Source organism: Budorcas taxicolor, chromosome 20, assembly GCF_023091745.1.
Source record: "Budorcas taxicolor isolate Tak-1 chromosome 20, Takin1.1, whole genome shotgun sequence".
NCBI classification, from domain to species: Eukaryota; Metazoa; Chordata; class Mammalia; order Artiodactyla; family Bovidae; genus Budorcas; species Budorcas taxicolor.
The window spans coordinates 17,322,003-17,345,875 of NC_068929.1; the positions used below are offsets into that span (position 1 = coordinate 17,322,003).

General features: G+C 41.1%; 1 protein-coding gene across 1 annotated transcript in view; it reads right to left on the minus strand.

Moving 5' to 3' along the window:
- Window positions 1-5,987: 5,987 nt before the first annotated feature.
- Window positions 5,988-23,873, minus strand: part of NLN (neurolysin) — a 92,948-nt gene continuing 75,062 nt past the window's right edge. The window contains exons 10-13 of the mRNA XM_052659235.1: window positions 20,051-20,237; window positions 19,398-19,526; window positions 18,093-18,229; window positions 5,988-6,180 (exon numbers count right to left, since the gene is read on the minus strand). Coding sequence (XP_052515195.1) covers window positions 6,046-6,180; window positions 18,093-18,229; window positions 19,398-19,526; window positions 20,051-20,237 — 588 coding nt within the window. The 3' untranslated portion in view covers window positions 5,988-6,045. The remainder of the gene's footprint in view (window positions 6,181-18,092; window positions 18,230-19,397; window positions 19,527-20,050; window positions 20,238-23,873) is intronic.

Consider the following 23,873-nt stretch of genomic DNA (forward strand, 5'->3'; position numbering starts at 1 on the left):
TCCAGGAAGTCTGGCTCTTGGTGAGCACACTATCGTGATTACCTGGGTAATGAAGATCTTTTTTTTGTACAGTTCTCCTGTGTATTCTTGCCACCTCTTCTTAATATCTTCTGCTTCTGTTAGGTCCATACAATTTCTGTCCTTTATTGAGCCCATCTTTGCATGAAATATTCCCTTGGTATCTCTAATTTTCTTGAAGAGATCTCTAGCTTTTCCCATTTTATTGCTTTCCTCTGTTTCTTTGCACTGATCCCTGAGGAAGGCTTTCTTATCTCTCCTTGCTATTCTTTGGAACTTTGCATTCAAATGGGTATATCTTTCCTTTTCTCCTTTGCTTTTCACTTCTCTTCTTTCACAGCTATTTGTAAGGCCTCCTCAGATAGCCATTTTGCTTTTTGCATTTCTTTTTCTTGGGGATGGTCTTGTTCCCTGTATCCTGTAGAATGTCACAAACCTCTGTCCATAGTTCATCAGGCACTCTGTCTATCAGATCTAGTCCCTTAAATCTATTTGTCACTTCCACTGTATAATGGTAAGGGATTTGATTTAGGTCCTACCTGAATGGTTTCCCCTACTTTCATCACATGCTTCTATAACTTGAGAACCATTGTCTCCTGCCTCCAGAGCCACAATGAGGCCCTATGAGCCACCACCTGCTACTTGCAGAACCTTCAGCCTATGGGAGTGGTGCTTTTTCCTACAAAACAGTGGAACCACACCAGTGAGCTGCAACCAGTGAAGCCGGGCTCCTGGGCATGCAAGCTGGTCCTAGGACATTCTCCAGAAGCTCAGAAACTGACCGCAGTGGATGTCATGAAACTGATGGTGATGTGCTATGAAGGCGGGGAGTGGAGAATGATGACCCAGGATATCAAGCCCTTCAATTACATTCCTCTGATTCTGCCCCAAGTTGTCCACGTGGAGACCCATAGGTGAAACATAACCTGGACCGTCTCCCAGGTATCCCACTACATTCAAAACAACGTGGAGTTCAAGGTCTGGTTAAGGTGCACGGACCACATCTGGGAGGACGCCCTGCTGTTGACGCTCAGGCAGAACCAGGGATGGATCTCCCTGGAGAATCTCACTCCAGACACGGAATATGAGCTTCAGGTGCAGGCCAAGCCCCAGCTAGGCAGCCATGAGATTTGGAGCCACTTGAGCCAGCCCCTGGCCTTCAGGACGGTCCCTCCAGTTGCTCTGAGACATAAGGGATCTTACAGGACCAGGGATCAAACCTGTGTCTCCTGCGTTTGCAGGTGAATTCTTTACCTCTGAGCCACCAGGGAAGCCCCTCCGTGTGGAATTTACTTTGTTATTGCATTTATTGTCTCTGCCCACCCATTGCTATTGTCTCTCCTGATCCCTGCTCCCACCAGACTGTAAGCTCTATACTGTTATAGTCCAGGAAGCTAGAAAAGAGCTGCTACATAGTAGGTACTCAATAAAAATTTGATTGAACGAAAAAAAAATCTGAAAAAGTAAACTTTGGATATTGACTACTTTTCAAAGAAAACAAAAGCATGTTTGTCTTTTTTGCTTTTATTCTCATCAAGTGTTCATAAGAGAAGCCATATTCAGTTTTGAAGGGCTATCCAATTTCAGATGAGACATAACTGTAATAATGTCATGTTGAGGGAAGAAAGAAACCTTGGTTGTTGTATCTGGTCAGATGGAATAGGGTTTCTCTTTTAACACTTTTTGCGGATCAGCTAACTATGCCAAAACCCAATTTGGGAGATTTGTATTTTAATGCAATCTCCTCCAAACATGAAAAATTTGTGAATGACAGAAAAGGAAAACGTGAAAAATAGTCATGAATGAACCAACACATTCACTAGGAAGGCCGGATCCCTATCCACCTTAGTTCACACCCAAAGGATAAAGGTAAAATGGTAAAGTAGAAAGTTATCATTCCCTACTAATTAAGGCAATCACCTACAAATACAAAATCGTATTAAGATCGTTTATGAGCTCCTTTCTTGATTTTGGTCTCTTACACAATGCAGTCTGTCAAGGGTTAAGAGCTACAGATTATCTGTTCTTCATTATAAGAGTTTAGGAAGGAAAGATTTTGGTGTAACTACTCTTCAAGATAATTTTCAGTTATCTAGGTAACATGCAACATTTGTATTAGAGGGAAAAAAAGTCTGTATTAAGTGGCATCACATTAGCACTTTTCTTTCTCTTCTTTGTTGCATCTTAAAGTTAAACTTTTAGGAACCAGGCATACTATACCTGAGATGTTTATGAACCTGCCCTCAGTGAACTAATGACTCCCTGAATACCTTAAACAGGTCCAAATCTCCTGTTTCAGTAACTAAGAGATACATTATTATGTGTGCCTTAGTCCATAAATCTAAACAGTAGGTTGTTCAATTACAGTTTTTATAGTTTTCCACCATTCAGAACACTCACGAACACTCTATGTGCAGATCTAGGGGAAAAAAAAAGAACAAGCAGATGGTTGGCCACATTCAAAAAGGCTTAAAAACCAGGTCTTTAGTTTGAATTATGCTAGAGAATATTTCTTGATGAGTGTTTGCTTCTATTACTGTTACTCGGTAATTTTGTTTTTTATTTTTATTCAAGTATAGTTGATATACTACTTGTTGTGATTTGTTACTTGTGTTAATTTCTGCTGTACAGTAAAATGACTCCATTATACATATATATATATATAATTCTTTTTTATATTCTTTCCAATATGCTTATCATGGGATATTGAATATGGTTCTCTGTGCTGTATAGCAGGACCTTGTTGTTTATCCATGCTGTATACAAGAGTTGGCATCTGCTAACCCCTCATCATGGCATCTGGTCCCATCACTTCATGGGAAATAGATGGGGAAAAAGTGGAAACAGTGGCAGACTTTATTTTTTTGTGCTCCAAAATCACTCCAGATGGTGACTGCAGCCATGAAATTAAAAGACGTTACTCCTTGGAAGAAAAGTTATGACCAACCTAGATAGCATATTCAGAAGCAGAGATATTACTTTGCCGACTAAGGTCCATCTAGTCAAGGCTATGGTTTTTCCAGTAGTCATGTATGGATGTGAGAGTTGGACTGTGAAGAAGGCTGAGCGTCAAAGAATTGATGCTTTTGAACTGTGGTGTTGGAGAAGACTCTTGAGAGTCCCTTGGACTGCAAGGAGATCCAACCAGTCCATTCTGAAGGAGATCAGCCCTGGGATTTCTTTGGAAGGAATGATGCTAAAGCTGAAACTCCAGTACTTTGGCCACCTCATGCGAAGAGTTGACTCATTGGAAAAGACTCTGATGCTGGGAGGGATTGGGGGCAGGAGGAGAAGGGGACAACCGAGGATGAGACGGCTGGATGGCATCACTGACTCGATGGACGTGAGTCTGAGTGAACTCCGGGAGTTGGTGTTGGACAGGGAGGCCTGGCGTGCTGTGATTCATGCGGTTGCAAAGAGTCAAACACGACTGAGCGACTGAACTGAACTGAACTGAACCCCCCACCTCCCACTCTGTCCCCCACCCCCAATCTCTATCCGACCCCCTTGGCAGCCACCAGCCTGTTCTCTATACCCATGATTCTGTTTCACAGATAGACTTGCTTGTATAATACTTTAGACTTCACAACCTAAAAGTGATTAAGTGATATTATTCCCTTGGACTACAAGGAGATCCAACCAGTCTATCCTAAAGGAGATCAGTCCTGGGTGTTCATTGGAAGGACTGATTTTGAAGCTGAAACTCTGATACTTTGGCCGCCTGACGCGAAGAGCTGACTCAACTGAAAAGACCCTGATGCTGGGAAAGATTGAAGGCAGGAGAAGGAGCAACAGAGGATGAGATGGTTGGATGGCATGACTGACTCAACGGAGATGAGTTTGAGTGAACTCCGGGAGTTGGTGACGAACAGGGAGGCCTGGCGTGCTGCGGTCCATGGGGTCGCAAAGAGTCGGACACGACTGAGTGACGGAACTGAACTGATATTATTTGGTATTTTTCTTTCTCTTCCTGACTTACTTTGCTTAATATGATCATCTCTAGCTGCATTCAGGCCGCTGCAAATGGCATTATGTTTTCTTGTTTTTGGCTGAATAGTATTCCAGTGTGTGTGTGTGTATGTGTGTGTGTGTGTGTGTGTGTGACATCTTCTTTACCCATTCATCTGTTGGTAGACATTATGTTCTTTGATAGATTTTAAATACCAGATGTGAACCCTAAATAAAAATACTGCAGTACTTCCGTTTTCTTATGCATTTCAGTTTTAACATTAAAGTATAAAAGAAATGTGAATTCATTCTCTTGGATAATAATGTAATTTTATTGTGTGTAGACGTTTCCATACCAAATATTAGTTTTTCCACATGAAATAAGTTAAGATTGAAAATGATAAAAGTTACTGTTGTTAAGGAAACACACTGGGCAATAGAAAAAGCTGAAGAGAGTTTTTGCCTGAAACTGGAAAAGAGAACAGTTTGGGGAAACAAAGATATGAAAAAAGTACCATACGTTGCTAAGACCAAAAAAAAAAAGAACCAAAACAAAACAAAAACACCAGCTTTAAGGACCGGAGATGACGACACGGGATAAATATGGGGGCGAGAGGGCCAGGCAATTGTCTCAGAAGGGAGGGTGGGATTTCCTGTGATGTTTAGGGTATTTTGCTCGACAACAATAATCTGAATTTTCTTTTGTCACTACAGCTCTTGATTTTTCCTGCTGTCTATAATTTGACTATGCAGCATAATATCTTTTTATTTAGCACAAAGTCCATTTGGATTAGAGAATGGAAAGGTTCTAACTTTGTCCCTGGCCAGCAGAGTCATACCTCAGTACACACTGGGAAACAATTAGAAGCCCTATGCAGAATGCATACATTCCAAGTTAGTTTTTAATTAAAAAAATTTTTTTATTATCCTATTTTGGTTTCCTCATTGAGTAGACGCCTAGAGGAAAAGTAAGTATGTAAGTTTCCTGGTTTGCAAATTGGAATTTAGGCCCACAGGAAAGAGAGCTAAAGCGCTCCAAAGGCGCACTTAAAATCACCAGATGAAACAAGCCGCAGAGGAGCCCCCTCCCCATGGCTGAGCTGAAGCACACGTCACGCTGGAGTGGCCGTCTTCACAGACTCCTGTGCAGAATCCACTCACTTCCTGGGGCTTCTGGACTTTTTATGCTTCCGTTCAGCTCTCTTCCTGCAGCACTCGAGATAGGCCTTTGTGACAATTTACCTGTCACTTCAGGCGAGGAGCACAGTAAAGGAGGCAAAGACCTTGCTGTTTACTAGAAGCCGGAGAAGAGAAAAAGAATCTTAGGTTTGCTTTAGTGCTCTAACTGGTAAATATGACGATCTTATGTGCCGAAGCCAAGATCTCTAATACTCTAACGTGAGATATTAAAAGTCGTAATATACATTAGGCCATTTCAGCTAAAACTCATTTTTTGGTACTCTCTGACTGGACATCAGACAACAAAGACTAAACCAATTACAGGTGGCGGAAAGTTGGAAATCATGAGGCCTGAAATACAAAGATACATCCATTAATTACTGAGGCATAGTCCCCTGGCCCGGAGGTATGCAGGATAAGAGGTCACACTTTACTGGGAGACAGAGAGTTAAAGTGGATGCAAGGCTCTGAGAAAATATCTATCAGAGGGATGTGATGATTCATTTATCAGCCGAGAAATCCCAAGTACAAAACTCTGAGATATAAGAAGGATCAAAGCAGATAATGTATATGATTCAATTAAAAAATTCTTAGCCCTCTTACATTATCTAGATCATAATCGTAAAAAAATCAAATTGCATTCATATGAAACTTTTATAAAAAGAAATCACATCCATTTTTATGAAAGTTTATAGTACAATTATTTTCTAACGCATCTTTTCTTAGGTCACAGTATTTAGAATTCCATTTACATCTGTATAATTTTTCAAATTAAAAAACAAAAGGAAGTTAATAGAAATCTACATTTTCATTTGCAAAACTCCCTTCAGTTTCCAGCCAGTAACACGTGGTGATGTTGGCTTGTCCTCCAAACATGGACGGATCCCAAAGAGCCCCAGTTCACGGAGCAGGCAGGCCTCGGCTCATTAGAAACGCTTTTTGGTTTGGCTCACGTGTCAAGAAATTTTGGAGCATGTCCATGCCGTCCAGAGATCCCCCAGGTTTCAGGATCAGCTTTCTGTATTTCATTCCAACCTAATAAAATAAAGCATGCCTAATAATTCATGGTTATAGCAATTTTCCAAATCTCTAGATGCAAAAGAGTGGGGAAAAAAAAGGGACTTTAGCTTTATTCTGGACGTTCTCCTTCCCCTAGACTACAGCTTTGTAGTATTTATTTACTTTGGTAGCTAAGAGATCTGGAGCTTAGACCTCCGGTCTTCCACATTTCCCTTTATTACTGTCTTGTCTCCTTAGATCCTCAGCAGCATGCTGACAATATGAGCAAACAGACAAACAAACAAAAAATAGCCAAATGGAAGCTTGAACAGTCTTCTATTTGCTACCCCATCTAAAATGTGATTTCGAAAGGGTTAGCAAAACAGGAGTTCAATTAGGCTACAAACAGGGATTGTGTGCACCTGGGAACAGCAGCCCAACTGCTGCTGTCAAAGCAGTTTTTGCCATATCTTTATGAAGGGCTCATAAAAAAACTCTTCTTCCTTATGGGTGGGGGTAAGGCCACAACCCATGTCCCATGGTGGAAGGTAGATAGTTTTGTGGGGTCAACACGAGGAAGGAGGACCTTTGTAAATTTGCTGGGGACGAGGTCTAGAAGTTTAAAGCATACAACATTTCCTCTGCCTTTATTTACACAAATAAATAAGCAGATAAAGTGAAAGAAAACAACTGAAATTCAGTATCAGCATTATTCAATATTTTCACTTCCTTTTCACTGTCCTTTTGACAGGCAAGACAATTCAATGAAGCTTAATTCTAAATCTACCTATAAAATAGTTCAGGGTTAAGATGCAAATTTATATCCATTAAATCATTTGAACAGCTACTAATAGCTTCCCTGAGTACATAAATAGCTTGAGAATTTCCAGAAACAAAAGTAACCTCATTTTTGACTTAGGACAATGATTCTGCTTGGTACAACCAGCAGAGATGTCTAGTCAAACTGTTAAAGAAAAGAAAATGTTGATGAAGGAAATCTACCAAGTTAGATACAAAACTACTTAAAGTCCTACAAGGGTCACACACACAAAAACAACTTTTCAGGTTTTGATTATAAACAGAAATCATCTGAAACTTATTAATGATCTATAAGCACACAGCTAACCTCACAGATGAGTCTTCATCAGGAATAAACAATTAGTGCAGTGAAGTTACTTTCCATAAACTCTAGAGAGCATGGTCCAGTAGAAATAAAATGTGAGCCACATGTATAACTTAAAATTTTCTAGAAATCATGTTTAAAAAGAGAAGAAAATAGGTAAAATTAATTTTAATATTTTATTTAAACCAGGAGGTCTATAATATTATCCTTTCAACACGTATCAATTATTGGGATTTATTTTTTGTGGTATGTCTTCAAAATCTAGTGTGTTTTTTACATTTACAGCACATCTCAATTCTTCAATAGCACTGGCCACATTTCAAGAGCTCAGTAGCTACCTGTGGCTACTCTACAGGTCTGAGGCCTAGAATGTAAGAGATCAACCCGTATAGGGGCTTGTTGAACAATGTTCTAGTACGACACTGAAGAAGTGGTAGCAACATTGTTGCCTTATTTACAGGTTTTGAATAAATTCTCTTAAAAACGAGGGACCTGCAATCACTGATAATGGACTTCCTGAAAACGCTGGTAGTGGCAGTGTAGAGCTAGGTTTAATTTTCTTTAGGAAGAAAAAAAAAAGATGCGTCATTTCTTGTTTGTTCTGGAGCAATTAATTACTGTTTTAATAGTGATCTAGAACCTAAGACAACCTAACTAACTAAACCTTACCTAAGCCACTGATTTAACACTGGTCAAATTTAGACACGTTGGGCAATGAAAGAAAGGGAAGGGGTAAGCTGCATTGAGCTCAAGATCTCTGATCTGGTACTTTTTAGACTAATAAAGTCTGTAATAAGAATAGCCATTATTCGTGTTTTAGGTTCTAGATCACTCTTAAAACAGTAATTAATCACTGCGACCAAGCGAGAAATGACATATCTTTTAAACTGTCACTACCAGGGTTTTCAGGAAGTCCATTATCAGTGATTACAGGCCCCTCCTTTTTAAGAGAATTTATTCAAAACTCGTAAATAAGGCAAGAAGTTTGCTACCACTTCTTCAGTGTCATACTAGAACACTGTCTAACAAGCCCCTTTAAGGGTCATCTTATGTTCTACGCCCCATACCTATAGAGTAGCCAACAACACAAGAGACAACTCTACACATGAACATCACCAGATGGTTAGTACTGAAATCAGACTGATTATATTCTTTGTAGCCAAAGATAGAGAAGCTCTATGCAGTCAGCTAAAACAAGACTGGGAGCTGACTGTGGCTCAGATCATGAACTCCTTATTGCCAAATTCAGACTGAAATTGAAGAAAGTAGGGAAAACCACTAGGCCATTCAGGTGTGACCTAAATCAAATCCCTTACGATTATACAGTGGAAGTGAAATAGATTCATGGGACTAGATCTGATAAACAGAGTGCCTGATGAACTATGGACAGAGGTTCATAACACTGTACGAGAGGCAGAGACCAAAACCATCCCCAAGAAAAAGAAATGCAAAAAGGCAAAATGGGTGTCCGAGGAGGGCTTCCAAATAGCTGAGGAAAGAAGAGAAGCAAAAGGCAAAGGAGAAAAGGAAAGATATACCCATCTGAATGCAGAGCTCCAGAGAATAGCAAGGAGAGATAAGAGAGCCTTTTAAACTGAACCAGGCAAAGAAACAGAGGAAAACAATAGAATGGGAAAGACTAGAGATCTCTTCAAGAAAATAAAAGATACAAAGGGAACATTTCGTGCAAATAAAGGACAGAAATGGTATGGACCTAACAGAAAGAGAAGATATTAACAAAATGTGTGAAAAATACACAGAACTATACAAAAAAGATCTTAACGAGCTGGATAACCATGATGGTGTGATCACACACCTAGAGCCACCTAGAGCCTGGTGTGAGGTCAAGTGGGCCTTGGAAGCATCAGTACAAAGCTAGTGGAGGTGATGCAATTCCAGCTGAGCCAATTCAAACCCTAAAAGACGATGACGTTAAACTACTGCACTCAATATGCCAGCAAATTGGGAAAACTCAGCAGTTGCCGGAAGACTGGAAAAGGTCAGTTTTCATTGCCCCAAAGAAGGGCAATGCCAAAGAATCTTTAAACTACCACAACTGCATTCATTTCACACGCTAGCAAAGTAATGCTCAAAATCCTTCAAGCTAGGCATCAAAAGTATGTGAACCAAAAGTATGTGAACTTTCAGATGCACAAGTTGGATTTAGAAAAGGCAGAGGAACCAGAGATCAAATTGCCAACATCCACTGGATCAAGAAAAAGCTAGAGAATTCCAGAAAAACATCTACTTCTGCTTCATTGACTATGATAAAGCCTTTGACTGTGTAGATCACAACAAACTGTGTAACATTCTTAAAGAGATAGGAATACCAGACCACCTTACCTGCCTCCTGTGAAACCTGTATGCAGATCAAGAAGTAACAGTTAGGACTGGACATGGAACAACAGACTGGTTCCAAATTGGGAAAGGAGTATGTCAAACCTGTGTATTGTCACCCTACTTATTTAACTTATATGCAGAGTACACCATGCTAAATGCTGGGCTGGATGAAGCACAAGCTGGAATCAAGACTATTATATTAATAACCTCAGATATGCAGGTGACACCACCCTTATAGAAGAAAGCAAAGAGGAATTAAAGAGCTTCTTGATGAAGGTGAAATAGGAGAGTGAAAAAAGTCAACATTCAAAAAACAAGGATCATGGCATCTGATCCCATCCCTTCATGGCAAATAGATGGGGAAACAATGCAAATGGTGACAGACTATTTTCTTGGGCTCCAAAATCACTTCGGATGGTGACTGCAATCATGAAATTAAAAGATGTCTGCTCCTTGGAAGAAAAGAAATGATAAACCTAGACAGTGTATTAAAAAGGAGAGACATTGCTTTGCCTATAAATGTCCATATGGTCAAAGCTATGGTTTTTCCAGTAGTCATGTACGGATGTGAGAGCTGAAAAATAAAAAAGGCTGAGCAGCAAAGAACTGATGCCTTTGAACTGTGGTACTAGAGAAGACTCCTGAGAGTCCCCTGGACAGCAAAGAGATCAAACCAATCAATCCTAAAGGAAATCAACCCTGAATATTCACTGGAAGGACTGATGATGAAGCTGAAGCTCCAGAACTTTGGCCACCTGATGCGAGGAACTGACTCACTGGAAAAGAACCAGATGCTGGGAAAGACTGAAGGCAGGAGGAGAAGGGAACGACAGAGGATGAGGTAGTTGGAGGGCATCACCAACTCAAAGGACATGAGTCTGAGCAAACTCTGGGAGATAGTGAAGGACAGGGAAGCCTGGTGTGCTGCAGTCCATGGGGTCACAAAGCGTTGGACACAACTGAGTAACTGAACAGAAACAAATCAGTAGGTGGGGTGGTGTGGGGGGAGGAAGGGCTGTTCTTCCTGGATGAAGCAGTATAGGAACTTAGAAAATGTGAATTAAATTGATCTGAACATAAAAATAATTTGAGCCATTTATTACGGAAATATTTTCAATACATACTAATAGATGAGACAAGAGTATAGTCAACCCTCTTGAACCTATCATGCAGCCTCAATTATTAGTATTTACCTGCAGAAATTCTTAATGCTCAAGATCTGAGAGTCTTTTAAAAAGGCGTATTTCATTGCACAATTATAGGAAAAATAATGAAAATTTTAAAGTTAAAAAATCACCCAAATGTGGACATCTGCCAGAATATTCTCATTTTGCACCAAGAACTGTAACTGTGGACAGTGAAGAACAGTGAGGTTTAGAGGGGCTGCACGCTGCTGTGAAGAGCTGGTTCTCATCTCCCTTGCTGGTACAGTCACTGTACAGCTGGGCAGTGTTTAGTCTCACAGTATGTGGCTCAGAACAGCACAGGTCCTCCCCTGCTTACAGCTCCACACAACTTGATTCAATTTCCTGAATTACAGAGCAATGGTCTCTTAATAGTTTCATTTCCTTGGCAATGAAGTTTGGAGAAGAGTTTAAGAGTCATATTGGTAATAGGATCTTGTTTTTCTTAAAAAAAAAAAAAAAAAACCAGTTAAGTGAATTTGTGTGTTAGGAAGGTACCAGTTTCCTGGGTGAGAGAACGCTGTCTGGGAGACAAATGCTACAGGTGGACAGAGTCTGTGGTGTGAGTGGTTCTCCTCTGTTTATATAATGAAGAAACCATAACTGTGAGCAAAGCAGGAAGAAAAGCCCTAAGACAACCACTAGAAACTTCCACGCTTGAAAAACCCTGCAGGAGGGTCTGTACAGAGTAAGCGCTCCTGTTAGTCATCCAGGAAGGGAAAATCGTCATGGGTCACCTCTGTGGTTTTTACTCCTGGAAGGTTAACATGTATCTTTTGGCAACTGTGTAAACCCTCTGTAACACTGATGGTTTCTTTCTTTCTTTTTTAAAAAATATGTTCAGATTTCTTTGTTTTTTTGGCTGCTCCCCACAGCATGCGGGATCTTAGTTCCCCAAGCAGGGACCAAACCCGTGTTCCCTGCAGTAGAAGCACAGAGTCTTAACCACTGGACCACCAGGCAAGTCCTCAACACTGATGTTTTTTAAAGCAAGATCAGGAGTTTTGGAATCAGGCCCAGGTTAAAATCTTGGCTTCATCCTCAGCTATGTGGCCTTGAGCCTTAGTTCCCTTATTTGTAAGGTGGGAATATGCCTACCTCCCTCAGTATATGAGGAATCTGAGCAACGGTTTTAGCACCTTGCCTGCTCCCTAGAATCATTCCTGCTATATGGTGGTATTCAACAAACCTGAGTCATCATCTACCTCTCCTTTCCTTTTCTTTCTCATACTGTCCCTAAGTTCAGTTACTCATATATAGTCAGGGAAACAAACGCATTCCTGTTTCAGCATTTCCTTAAAATTAGTTTTGTCTCCTAATAAAGCTAGAAAAAAAGCTTAAAAGACTTCATTTCCACTATTAGTATAAAATATTATACTAAGTATACTAGTATACTACAGTGTATACTTAGTATACAATAGTATGCTAAGTGGACTTCCCCCGTGATGCAGAGGTAAAGAATCCGCCTGCCAACGCAGGAGACACAAGAGAGGGGTTTCAATCTCTGGGTCGGGAAGGCCCCTTGGAGTGGGAAATGGGAATTCATTCCAGTATTCTTACTCAAAAAATTCCATGGACAGAGGAGCCTGGTGGGCTACAGTCCATGGGGTCGCAAAGAGTCAGACATGACTGAAAACACACACAGGAATACTAAGTAGGAGAGACAAGGCACTCACTTTATGCAACAATCTTGTGTTAGCTGCTCAACCATGTCTGACTCTTTGTGACCCCATGGACTGTAGCCTGCCAGGCTCTTCTGTCCATGGAATTCTCCAGGCAAGAATACTGGAGTGGGTAGCCATTCCCTTCTCCAGGGGATCTTCCTGACCCAGGGATGGAACCCGGGTCTCCTTCATTGTAGGCAGATTCTTTACCATCTGAGCCACCAAGGGAAGCCCTTATGTGTGTTAGCCGCTCAGGCATGTCCGACTGTCTGTGACCCCATGGACTGCAGCCCGCCAGGCTCCTCTGCCTGTGGGCTTCTCCAGGCAAGAATACTGCAGTGGGTGGCCATGTCCGCCTCCCTTTCTTTGAGCGCTCATAACTATCTGAGTGAAGGAGCCCATCGTCTACGAGAACACATGAATGGGAAGCAGCCTGGGTCTCCTGCCACCTCTGGCTTCTCTGCAGGGGCACATGCAAGCTCCCCCGGCCTTCCAACCCTCCCTTCCTCCTGCTTCCTGTGACTGAGTCTAGGCAGTAGAGCCAGGTGTCTCCTTCCTGCTCTGAGTAGCAGGCATCAGGGCAGAGGGCATCCGCCCAAGGACAAGCGATGACAGCCAGGCACCTAACGGGCTTACCAGCCTGCTTTTACAGTGGATATTGAAACCTGTCCTTCCATAGCTCATCTGTACACTTCTTCCCCACAGCACTTCCTTTGTTTTCTATGAGTCAGGGTGGGGAGGTTGTGAGTGGGAGAAAGAATACCCTGGACGACAAACAGGAAGGAGGGAGAAGGTGAAAGACTGGTGCTGGTAGTCAGAACAGCGTCGGAATCGCCCCTTGACTCAAAGAGGTCATCTGGAAAACTTCAGCGAAGTTTCAATTTGTGAGGAGGGATGAGCAAATCTTTATGGGAAGGGAGGAGATCTGGAGAAAAAAAGGGCAGCCTGACCAGTCCCATGTCTTAGGGGACCAGATGAGAGGAAGCAGGTCGGGGAGCTGCCAGTTGGGTCCAGCAATGTAAGTATTTTGATGCAGAGGACGAACACCAAGATGAATAAAACAGTTCATATTACAAGAGCCTCATGGTCCAGAAGGTGAGATAAAGAAATAGACAATTTGCAAGGCAGATTACTAGAGCTCTAACAGAAACACAAAGAAGGGCTGGAGGAACACAAAAAGGAAGAGAAACGGCTTCCAGCTGGTTGGAATTCAAGGCTTAGAAGGTCTGGCGTTGTAAATATTCAAGAAGTAGGTTGGACATCAACCCAATTTCCTTCCTTTTCCCCTTAAATCAGGCAGAATTTAATGCTGTTAGAAAAAGTTGAAGTGTAAGAAAAATTAGCTTTGGGGTGGTAGGTCAGAGAAGCTGAAACAGAATTTAATCTATTTACAAGGCCCATCAGGAGAGGAAATTTCATGTTCTCTCTTAGCAACGCATTTAAGCAGAAATTGGGCCTAGGCCCTGGAATACTTAGCTTTATAATGCACTTTATCAGGTAATTTTTCTCTTTAGTTTTTTAGCTGCACCACACGGCATGTGGGATCTCAGTTCCCTAATCAGGGACCAAACCTGTGCCCCCTGCAGTGGAAGCATGGAGTCTTAACCACTGGACCACCAGGAAAGTCCCTGTGATGTAATTCTTCTTTCCGTTTAGCCAAGATTCTTTGTATGTTTCTCTGTCCATTATTGTATGTAAGATTTAGGTACTTCCTTATGGCATTGTGGACAGTTATACTTCTCTATCTTTGACTTTCTCAGTATTCCTTTATGCATGTGATACTTGGCTGTAATCTTCTTCACTAATGGAAAAAAACAAAGCTTAGCAATTACTCTAAATGCAGAAGAGGAGGAACATAATTCTAGCTTAACAATATAATTGCCTTTGAATCTGCATGTCTATTACTTTTTAGGAAATTTTCCCACAATGAAGTTGCATTATAAAAAGAAATGGCCCTTGTTAAAATGCCCTCATTCTTTCAACCCTACGATTAGCTGCTAGATTTTGAAACCATGTTTCGGAACCTTAAAGGGATCCTGAAAGAGCTCCTAGAGTTTGCTGGGAAACTGTTACTCCCAAGTAGCTCCCTTCCATAGCTATTTGAGAGATGAGTTTAAAAACTAAAAGCTAAAGATATTTAAGAGATGAGCTGAAAAAGTAAACACTAAAGATACTGTTATATTTAACAAACTATACAGTTAAGATGAAGATCATAGAAAATTAGAGATAAAACCAGGGGTAGCAAACTTTCAGGCTATTTCAGGTAAGCAGCCAGTTCTAAACCTTTGATAGAGGCTATCAAACAACTGTACTATAAAATATTTTGTTGCTAACACGTAGGGCACAGAAGACTGTAGGCTTATATTCGAGCCCTCCTACTACTGTTTTCCCAGTGAGTTGCACACTTTCTGCGGTTCTGCTTATTGGGATCTAAAATGGTTCTCAGACCCCAGGCTTTGCAGGATGGTAAGAGGTTACAGAGGTGAGGCCTGGAGATGTTCTGTTGATGCTAATGACCATGAACAATAATGTCAACAATACATGCTCTTTCAGCCGCCAGCCTCTCTAGAGCTTGGGGACTAAGAAAAGCAGGTACTGACTCCTTGAAGGGCCACCCTGCTATTTTCTCAAAGTGCTCCAAATATATGTACTGGGGAGGGTGAGGGGTCTTGAGACAACAAGACTGCATGATATATTGTGCCTGCTCTGAGTCCCACAGCTTCAGATCAAATTCATCACTTCTTCATACCACAAAAATTCTTTCCCTTCACCATGACATAGTTGTAATAATGACAGAAGTTTCTGTAGAACAGGATTGTTATTCCAAAGTGTTAGTTTTTAAATAAATGGATATTTGAATTGAAGAGTGTGAGGGTGGGTGCAGTGGATTCTTCCTGGCCGCTGGAGCCGGGCTCACTGTTGCTGTGACAGCAGAGGAGCGGGAAACGACATGATGTTCCAGAGTATTTAACAGGAAGGAGAAAAGAAGGGATTAGGGCCAGCTTCCTGGCATAAGACGAGTAATAATATATTGCACAGCTGAATCTAGAATTTCAGTCAAACTTAAAACAGGTTTTGACACCACAAGGCAACTCCAGGTTGTATGGAATCTTGCTTCCTCCACGTTCAACCCTGCCCTTTTGTCTGAATTAAGAGCAGTCTGGCTGCCTGCCAAGCAGTGAAGCCGGAGAAGAAAAGAGGCACACAGAAGCACGATGGCAGGGATCCCTCCTGCCGGAACTGCAAGTTCCTCGGGATCCACTGGAATCAGTGCTTTGGCTGTTACTGTGTCAGCTGGAAGAGAGGAGGCAGTGGAGGCTCCCGAAGGCGTGGTCAAGTGAGTGGGGTAGAGGAGATGTAAGAGGCGACGTAGTACTTGCGCCAGGAAGCCTCGCCAATGACTTAAGAGCCGGTGGAGGTCACAATTACACTCTTACATACCCGGACCTTGTGTCTCTTTAAACACGGTTTTCTAATTTCTACAATAATCCATGCTCTATGTAAAAATAAGGAAAAGCTCTATGAAAAGTACAGGAAAATACTGAACAGTCATAAACTTACCAAAGATAATAACTGACAATACTGTGATGTACTTTTTTTTCTAAATGCATATTTTAAAATCAGAATTCACATTCTATGGTATAAAATATTTTATAACCTGATTTCGTCATTCTGTAAGATAATTATATTAAACATTCCAGACACAAGAAAAAGCTTATTGAAACCATATACCCCATGCCCAAGTTCACTCTTCTGTTCAGAGGATGGAAAGATCACTTCTGGTTTCAGTGATCTGGAAGACTTCATAAATGAGTGGCCGTTTGAATAGGGCCTTTATGAACGGCAGAGTTCTGGAGAGGCACAGACAAGGAAGGCATAGATTTTAGGTGGAAGAAGCCGAATGAATAAATTTGTGAAGGAGGAAAGACCCAAGGGAACACAGAAATCTGGCTGCCAGGCTGAGAGTTCTGGGAAGTACAGACGGGATCTGTTTGCTTAGCTAAGGGCTGTGACAAAGACAGGCATACCGAGAAGCGGGAATAAAACAAGACAAAAGGTAGATGAAGGCCTTTGAGAGTTGGAGACTGGATCATCAGTGGTTACTCTGGAGGGAAGGGTAACAACTTTCCAGTTCAGTTGGTGGAGGCAAAAGCCAGGAAGCAGAGGTGTGCAGAAACTGTTTCTTACACCAGGACAGTAGGCTGTGAAAGGAAGAAAAACTGAGTGGTAGCGCTGAGGTTAGCAGTTAGTGGTAGCTCTTTCTCCTGAGATGGTAAACCAGTGAGTCTTAGTATCACAGACCCGTCTTGTGAGACGGGAGGGAAGAAGTTAAATACTGAAGATGAAGGTACTCACTTTCAATGCGCTTAATGTTCTTAGTAGAGAGGACAGAGCATCTGCTGAGAGGGAGACAGGGGGTGGGGACCCCAATTAGGGAAGTGAGCAGGACCGTGGAGTTACGCGGGGGTCCAGACAGCCGGACTCTGCAGCGGGGCGTCAAATGGAGCCTCAGGATATTCTGCAGAAGGGGAACCTGAACCCCAAGGGTACCATCTCTAAATGAGATGGTAGAGGAATCCAGGGCTGGACATTGGCTGAAGGTCATGCAGAAGTCAGGGTATTTATGAGAACAAGCCAGTGGCTGATCGCTCTTTAAGTGGGGTTGCCAGGGGATGGAAGGAGACTTGCAGGAACCTAATAGCTTGGGTAGGATGGATGGAAGATGAAGGGATTGGAAAGGCTAGGGAACAGACTGTAGGTACTCTGGAGGTGGTGTTTTGGGGGTGAAGGCTGGCGAGAAGGGTTGGTGGTCTACATCACACCCATTATTTCAGTGCTCATGTGTAAGGTAGTATGCAATCCCGAAACACAAAGTTTTGAGAATAAGTCGGTTGAAATACACACAGAGAATCTGATTTTGACACTTTGTTCTTCTAATTTCTGTATCAAACAGACTGAAAATCGCACTGGAAAATCATCAGCCCTGGAAATAACCTGACAGCTGAGTCTTCAACAAGAATGGAGACAGAGGGACTGTAACTCAGGAAGGTTTGGCTGGCAGCCACCTGGCAGTCAAGTCGCTGCACACGGAAAGGAACGGCTCAGGTTAATGAAGCAGCTTAAGTTACTCAAAGGCATTTAGGTTACAAACTCTGTGTTGTAGGTGGCGTGTACCAATCACAGAAGAAAGGGTGACTTCCACAGAAAATGTATAATGAAAGTATGTAGGGTGCATCAAAACGTAGGCAGATCATTTATATCAGGAAGGAGCTTACCTTTCTTTCCCAACCTATAAAATGAAAACACTGTACCGCTCATGTCAAAACTAGCAGCTATAAATGCGCAGATGCATAAACAAAGCTTTGAATTTTAATTATGCAATATAATGGAATGCTAGTAAGCAAGAAAATGCAGTAGGCTTGTTTTTTTTCAAACTTACAGAATTAATCACCTATACAAAGCAAATGTATGATGTATGATGATGTGAGCAGATGCTAGATTTTTAAAGTTAAAAGTTGCTACTAGATCTCTTACTGTCAAAATCTAGGTGTAAAAAATATTTTACACTAGGAGTTAAGGGGGACAGGGCAAGTATAGAAGTAAAAAAAAGAGGAAAAAAAAAAACCAGTACAATACCTCAGGATTCATTATCCCTTCTTTTTTAAAACAGCTGTAAAACATGTCCATGGAAAACACTTCACTCCAAAGATATCCATAATATTGGCCATCATACCCCCCAGCCAAATGTCCAAAAGTTGCTGGCATGTTTGTGCCTTTAAAAAAAGATACATTTCAAACAATGTGATGTCAGATGTTAAATATCAGGTTCTCAGCTAGCTAAGGCTTCCCTATGGGGAGTCCAGCTGTGGGAGGAGGTCCTTGCCTCTAGTCACCTCTAGCACTCCCGGGGTTTATGGGTGTCCTTGGCCAAGATGTTTACAAACTTCTCTCCTATGACAGCTCCACCTCAGAGCTGGTTTCGGCCCTACACCCTGGAATGCCTAACAATAGTTTCAGAGGCTTCGTACACACCCAACAGACAACTCAGTCCTTTCTTGTCCCTTAGACACATATGTGTCTTATAAATATTCTACTAATATTGAGCCTTCTCTTTGTCACACCCATTTATATCTAAAATGGGTCAGAATGGTACCGGAGGTTCATAATTACTGGAAAAGAACTCTTTACCTGAAGAGCCAAACACGGGCTTACCAATCCAATCTGCCTCCAGGGCTGCTTTACAGAAAGGGCTCTGTCAGAGGCCTGAGGCCCCACGTGGCTGTTCGGTGTGCTGGACCACAAAAGGAGGTGAGGGGCCTGGGCCTTTCTTATCACTAGAAATGTGACTGCCTCAACTAGACCACAGTTTCTTTGATCGAAAAAGTTCTTTCCAACTATGCTTACATGCACAGCTACATGTGTGCTTGAAATAAATAAATATAAATGTAATGCGTATGTCTGACCATCTCCCACCCACTCACACGAGTCTCATAATTCATAGCAGGTTAGAAAGTCAAACTGCCTGAACTGACCTCAGAAGCAGGATCAGACACAAGATAGAAGTTTGTGCCTTTCTCTAAAACGTCCCTCCTGCCAGCGTCTGACTGAAATCCTACAGAAGTCTCAGGGCATAAGGGGAGGGCGGGGCCCGGCCATGTTGCCAAACTGAATGGCTTTCTCTGCTCTGGGTGGAGGCCAATTGCTCACGCCTGATTACACTAAAATGCTGCAGAGCTGGAGCCGCCTTCCCTTCAAGCACATTTGGATAGGATAACTCATAAGGACAAAAGTATGCTTATCTGAAAGTCATGGCCTGGTTTCAGAAATCAGAAATAAATTATATTAGCTAATCTGCCTGACACCCTCTGCCTTCTCTAGCAGTGTTAAGTATACCCTGTGCTTCCCAGGAAGAAGGAACCTGCAGTAAGCATATTTACATACCTGGAGTAGCTGCAACACCTAAAATTTCTGTGCAGTATTTGGCATATTCACTTGCAGCATCCAGCGCGGTGTTGGTGTGGAGAGACTGATCAACTTTGCTCAAAACAATCTGGCGTAAGGTCAGGAGACCTAACAATATAAGAATGTTTGGGCATGTTGGGGAGAAGAGAGAATTACATGTTCTAATATCACAAGATCAGAGATTTCATAAACGGATTCTAACAGTATTCATTACAAGGTCGGAGCAAGACACCTCATTCTGTTTAAGATTTAAAAGGAGAGCCATCTTTTTATCTTGGATATAATTCCAGTGTTCAGTATTCCAACATGCTTAGTGGCCTTCCCACCTCATGTTAACACTCTGGGGTGCTATCATTACAAAAGAGGAAATAAGTTCTATAGAAGAAGATGCCAGCAGGCCCCTCGCCTTCCGGGATGGCCTACACTCTGTCTGTGGAGTGTGTTTTTCTCACGGCTTTTCTCACTTTCTGACATGACCCCAGGCCCCGGAGCTGCTCTTGCTTTTTGAAATGGTCCACATTCTGTCTATGGAAACTTGTATTTCTCTAAATAAATCCACTTCTTACCTAAAAAAGATGCCACCAATTCTCCATGAGCAATTCTGATTTATTTTCTAAAATGGTAAGTCATACCTGTGTTGACCAGTCTAGAAGCAACAAGCTTTTCAAGCAGATCATCTGTAATAGGGCTTCCGTGTTTATAATGCTTAGACAGTCTTCGGAGGGAATCCGCGTCCCACACCCAGTTTTCAAGCATTTGTGATGGCACCTCTACGAAGTCAGTTTCCACGTTTGTTCCACTAAATCGTGCAAAGTCGGTCTAGAAAGTAAACATAAAAATCTTTTTTAAAAAGCAGTGAATGAAAACTACATATATGATGACTTATAATCGACTCACTAAAACTTAAGGCAGAATCAAGTCAACTGCCTCTTTGAATGAAGGTTAAGGTAACTTCAAATTTAAATGAAAGTAAAACAAGTAGCCAAGCAGCCTGAAAAATAGTCCCCAAATATCTATATTAAAATAATATTTCATTCTTCTGAATCACAGACACACTTGAAATAATTATCAGAAAACTGAAAAAAATTAGTTTAAGTTAAAAGAAACCTCAAGCTTTGAAAGTAAAAATATTTTAAAAGAATTTCCCAGGAACATCCCTGGTGGTCCAGTGATTTAGGACTCAATGCTTTTACTACCAAGGGCGAAGGTTTAATCTCTGGTTGGGGAAACTAAGATTATGCAAGCCGAGCAGTGTTGCCAGAAGAAAAAGAGTTCCCCACTAAAATTGAAGAGATTCATAATCTAAGACAATCTCTCCCTAGTTCCCCTTGCTATTTGCATACTTTTGTTTACTCAGTACATGCCTTTCTGGAGTATTTATCAATCTATTATTTAACTACTCAAGTTTTCATCAAAATCAGTTAAAGAGTTAAATTAAAACATAATAGACTGATATCCCTTTCAGGTGTATGATGTTTTGTGCTTTAAGCTTTAAATAAGTGTTTCTAAAGCAACCATATTGTGGAAAGCCCGAGCTGTAGCTCTCAGATTGGGTAGAAGATGTTACCTTAAAACAAGAAGCCTCTACAGTAGGAGTTACCAATGTATAATAGTTGGTAAGTGAGGTGAGTTTAATGCAGCTATAAGAAAAGAGAAACAAAGGATACACTCAGAAGCTAAAGAACCCCTTGTAAAAATAAAAGATTTATTCTGAGTTAAGCATTAAAAATAAAGTTTTCTTTAAAAAAGGAAAGTTTAGTAAATTGTTGAATCATATGTCAGGAAAGCTCTTAACCAGAAAGATGGGAATTCACTAGACAGGCTGGTGTTTTTCAGCCTTCACATCATCCAGAGAACTCACGTAAAATTGCTATTGGCAGAGGAATACTTAGCATTTACCCAACCGGGTCAGCTGCAGAATGGGGGTGATTCTGTTACCTTCCCCTGAACCTCTGTCCTGCTTCCCTCTTTAGATGCTTCACATCCCAGTCTTCTCTCCCTGATGTCATCATCCCCAGGGCTCTAAATGGAAGGAAGGGAGAGGACGGGGCGTCACCAGTGGAGGAGGCAGCAGATGGGCCATTCTGCTTTTGGCCCAGGGCAGAGGCACAGATGTCAATGCCATCTCACATTCGGCCTCCCTCTCTTTATGCAAAAAAATGTTTTGCTTGACTTCCTATTATAACTGTGCTGATTCTAGATATGAAGGGCTGCAAATACTGACGGGCCAAGGGAAACTAAATTCACTAGGCAATGGAACTGGGTAACCTCTGTTTGAGGACATTCCAATTAAAAATTCTTACAGGGAAAAAGTCAAGGGCTCCAGAAAAACTGAATATTTTTGCCTCTTTCCTGTATATAATCTTCTAAAAATAACTACAGCCTACACTCTAGAGAAAATAATTGTATACAATAATTATAATAGCCAACATCTATTGAGACTTTACTATGTTAGGTGTTTTGCTAGGCTTTTTCATGGATTATCTGATTTAAATTCCAAAACAACTGTATAATAATCACAATCTCCATTTATAAGATAAGGAAATTGAGGCATACTGAGATTAATGGTAGAACCTGTATATTAAACCAGGTAGTCTGAGTCAGAACCCTAACTTTAATCACAGATACTATAATACCTCTCTCTTACAGAAAAAAAAAAAAAAGTTAAATTATGATTTTACAAAATGGTGAAATCATTTTGGATCTAGTTTTTTTATATCAAACTTGCCTTTATGTGAAGAGTAAAAGTGAAGTATCAGTGTACTTGCTTAAAAACCTGATTTCCTCTAAGTCCTGGAAGATTTTTCAAAGATCAAACATGACATTGAAGTGTAAAGGCCAGCCTTTGTAACCATCTATCCTGGATTTGGGATTCTGTAATACTAACCACATAACTTTCTAAAGATGGTATCTATACCTGCAAAATTAGTACTAACAGAAAATAAGGACAAAATTACACCATCAACTATTACTATACAGTATTTTGACTAAAAAATAAATAAATTTTGTACAGCCTGCATGTGTGAACATTTTTTGGTTAGTATTTGCTGGGGAGAGAGAAAAATCCACCCCAAACAACAATAAAATGTGTGTGTTAGTAGTGGTGCTGCAGAATGCAGAAAAACATGAACAAATGAGTAAGTCATGAGCTAAAATTAAAGAGAAGTAACACTAGTTCTGTCACACAGAGTAGAGAAGAGAGGGCTTATTCTATCTGAAGCCATCCTGTAGTTGGGGAAAGACCACAGCACATGAATGAACAGATCAACAATGTCTTCTAAAGAACAAAAGGAAATGTTTGCTAGGAGTAAAAGCTAAAAATAACTCTACCGCTTACTAATTTCCCGAAAGTCATGCCGTTTCTCTGTGTGCCCTTTGGGCAAGATCATTTAAATATTTTTCAAATGAGGAGGACAAAGAACTTATAAAATTCAAAAGCTCAATTTCCCCGCAAATAGCTAAATTTGAAAAGGAAAAGAATCCACAGTCAGTCTCTGTGTCCACTCACAAAGAAACCACGGGTAAGTCTTAGAAACCGGCAGCCTGATGGGGGGCCTGGTGAGCAAAACAGCCTGGCTTTGAATGATATTACTTTCTGACGACCAACAAATATCACTCCCACCCCAGTTTTCAACTGTGGGCTCCAAAGAGCCCAAGAAGTGTTTTCTAGTTTTCAACATGAATAATTCAATGGTGTTGAACATAGACCTCAGGAGCCTTATTGCTACAGGAAATACTTTGACAATAAAAGCCTAGAAAACAAGGTAAACTTAGATTCCTGTTTGGTTAGAAGTTTTTGAGAGGAAGAAAGCTGTCTAAAACTATGAGATGCTACAGATGCTTCGTTTCTCAATGGATATTGCTCCAGAGACCTGGAGCAAAATGATATAAACTAAAGCTCAAAAAGTTATGTGAGCCTTTGTTACATTTAAGGACCAAATCTTATATAGGCTATTATTCTAATTAAGAGACTCACTCGTTGCTTTTAGCATTTACAACTAAAGTGTTATTTTCATGAGAGCAAATCTCAACTCAAAAAAAAGGCAGTTGCTGAAATCAATAGGTGTACTCTGTTTAGGGAAAAGAATGGCTGTCTGAGGTGATCCTCTAATGATTTCCTAGCAGTCATTCCATGTCCTGACCTGTCTGATCCAACCCTAAATCCAGGGATGAGGAAGTTTAAGAAATAAGGCATTAAAAAAAGAAAAGTGCCACTGTCTCCTAGGCTTTGCCATAAACAGGGGGTTAAAGGTCATACTTTTAACTTCGCATATACCTAGCAATCATTGGCAATAATAATAGTAATAAAGAGAACCTGAATAACACGTTGTTAACTTTCACAACAGCCCTACAGTTCCCCTGGTCAGTATTACCATCACCATTTAAGACATATAAAACAACACATTGTCTAGAGAAGTCTTTTTTTTGGCTGTGTTGTGCAGCTTGTGAGATCTT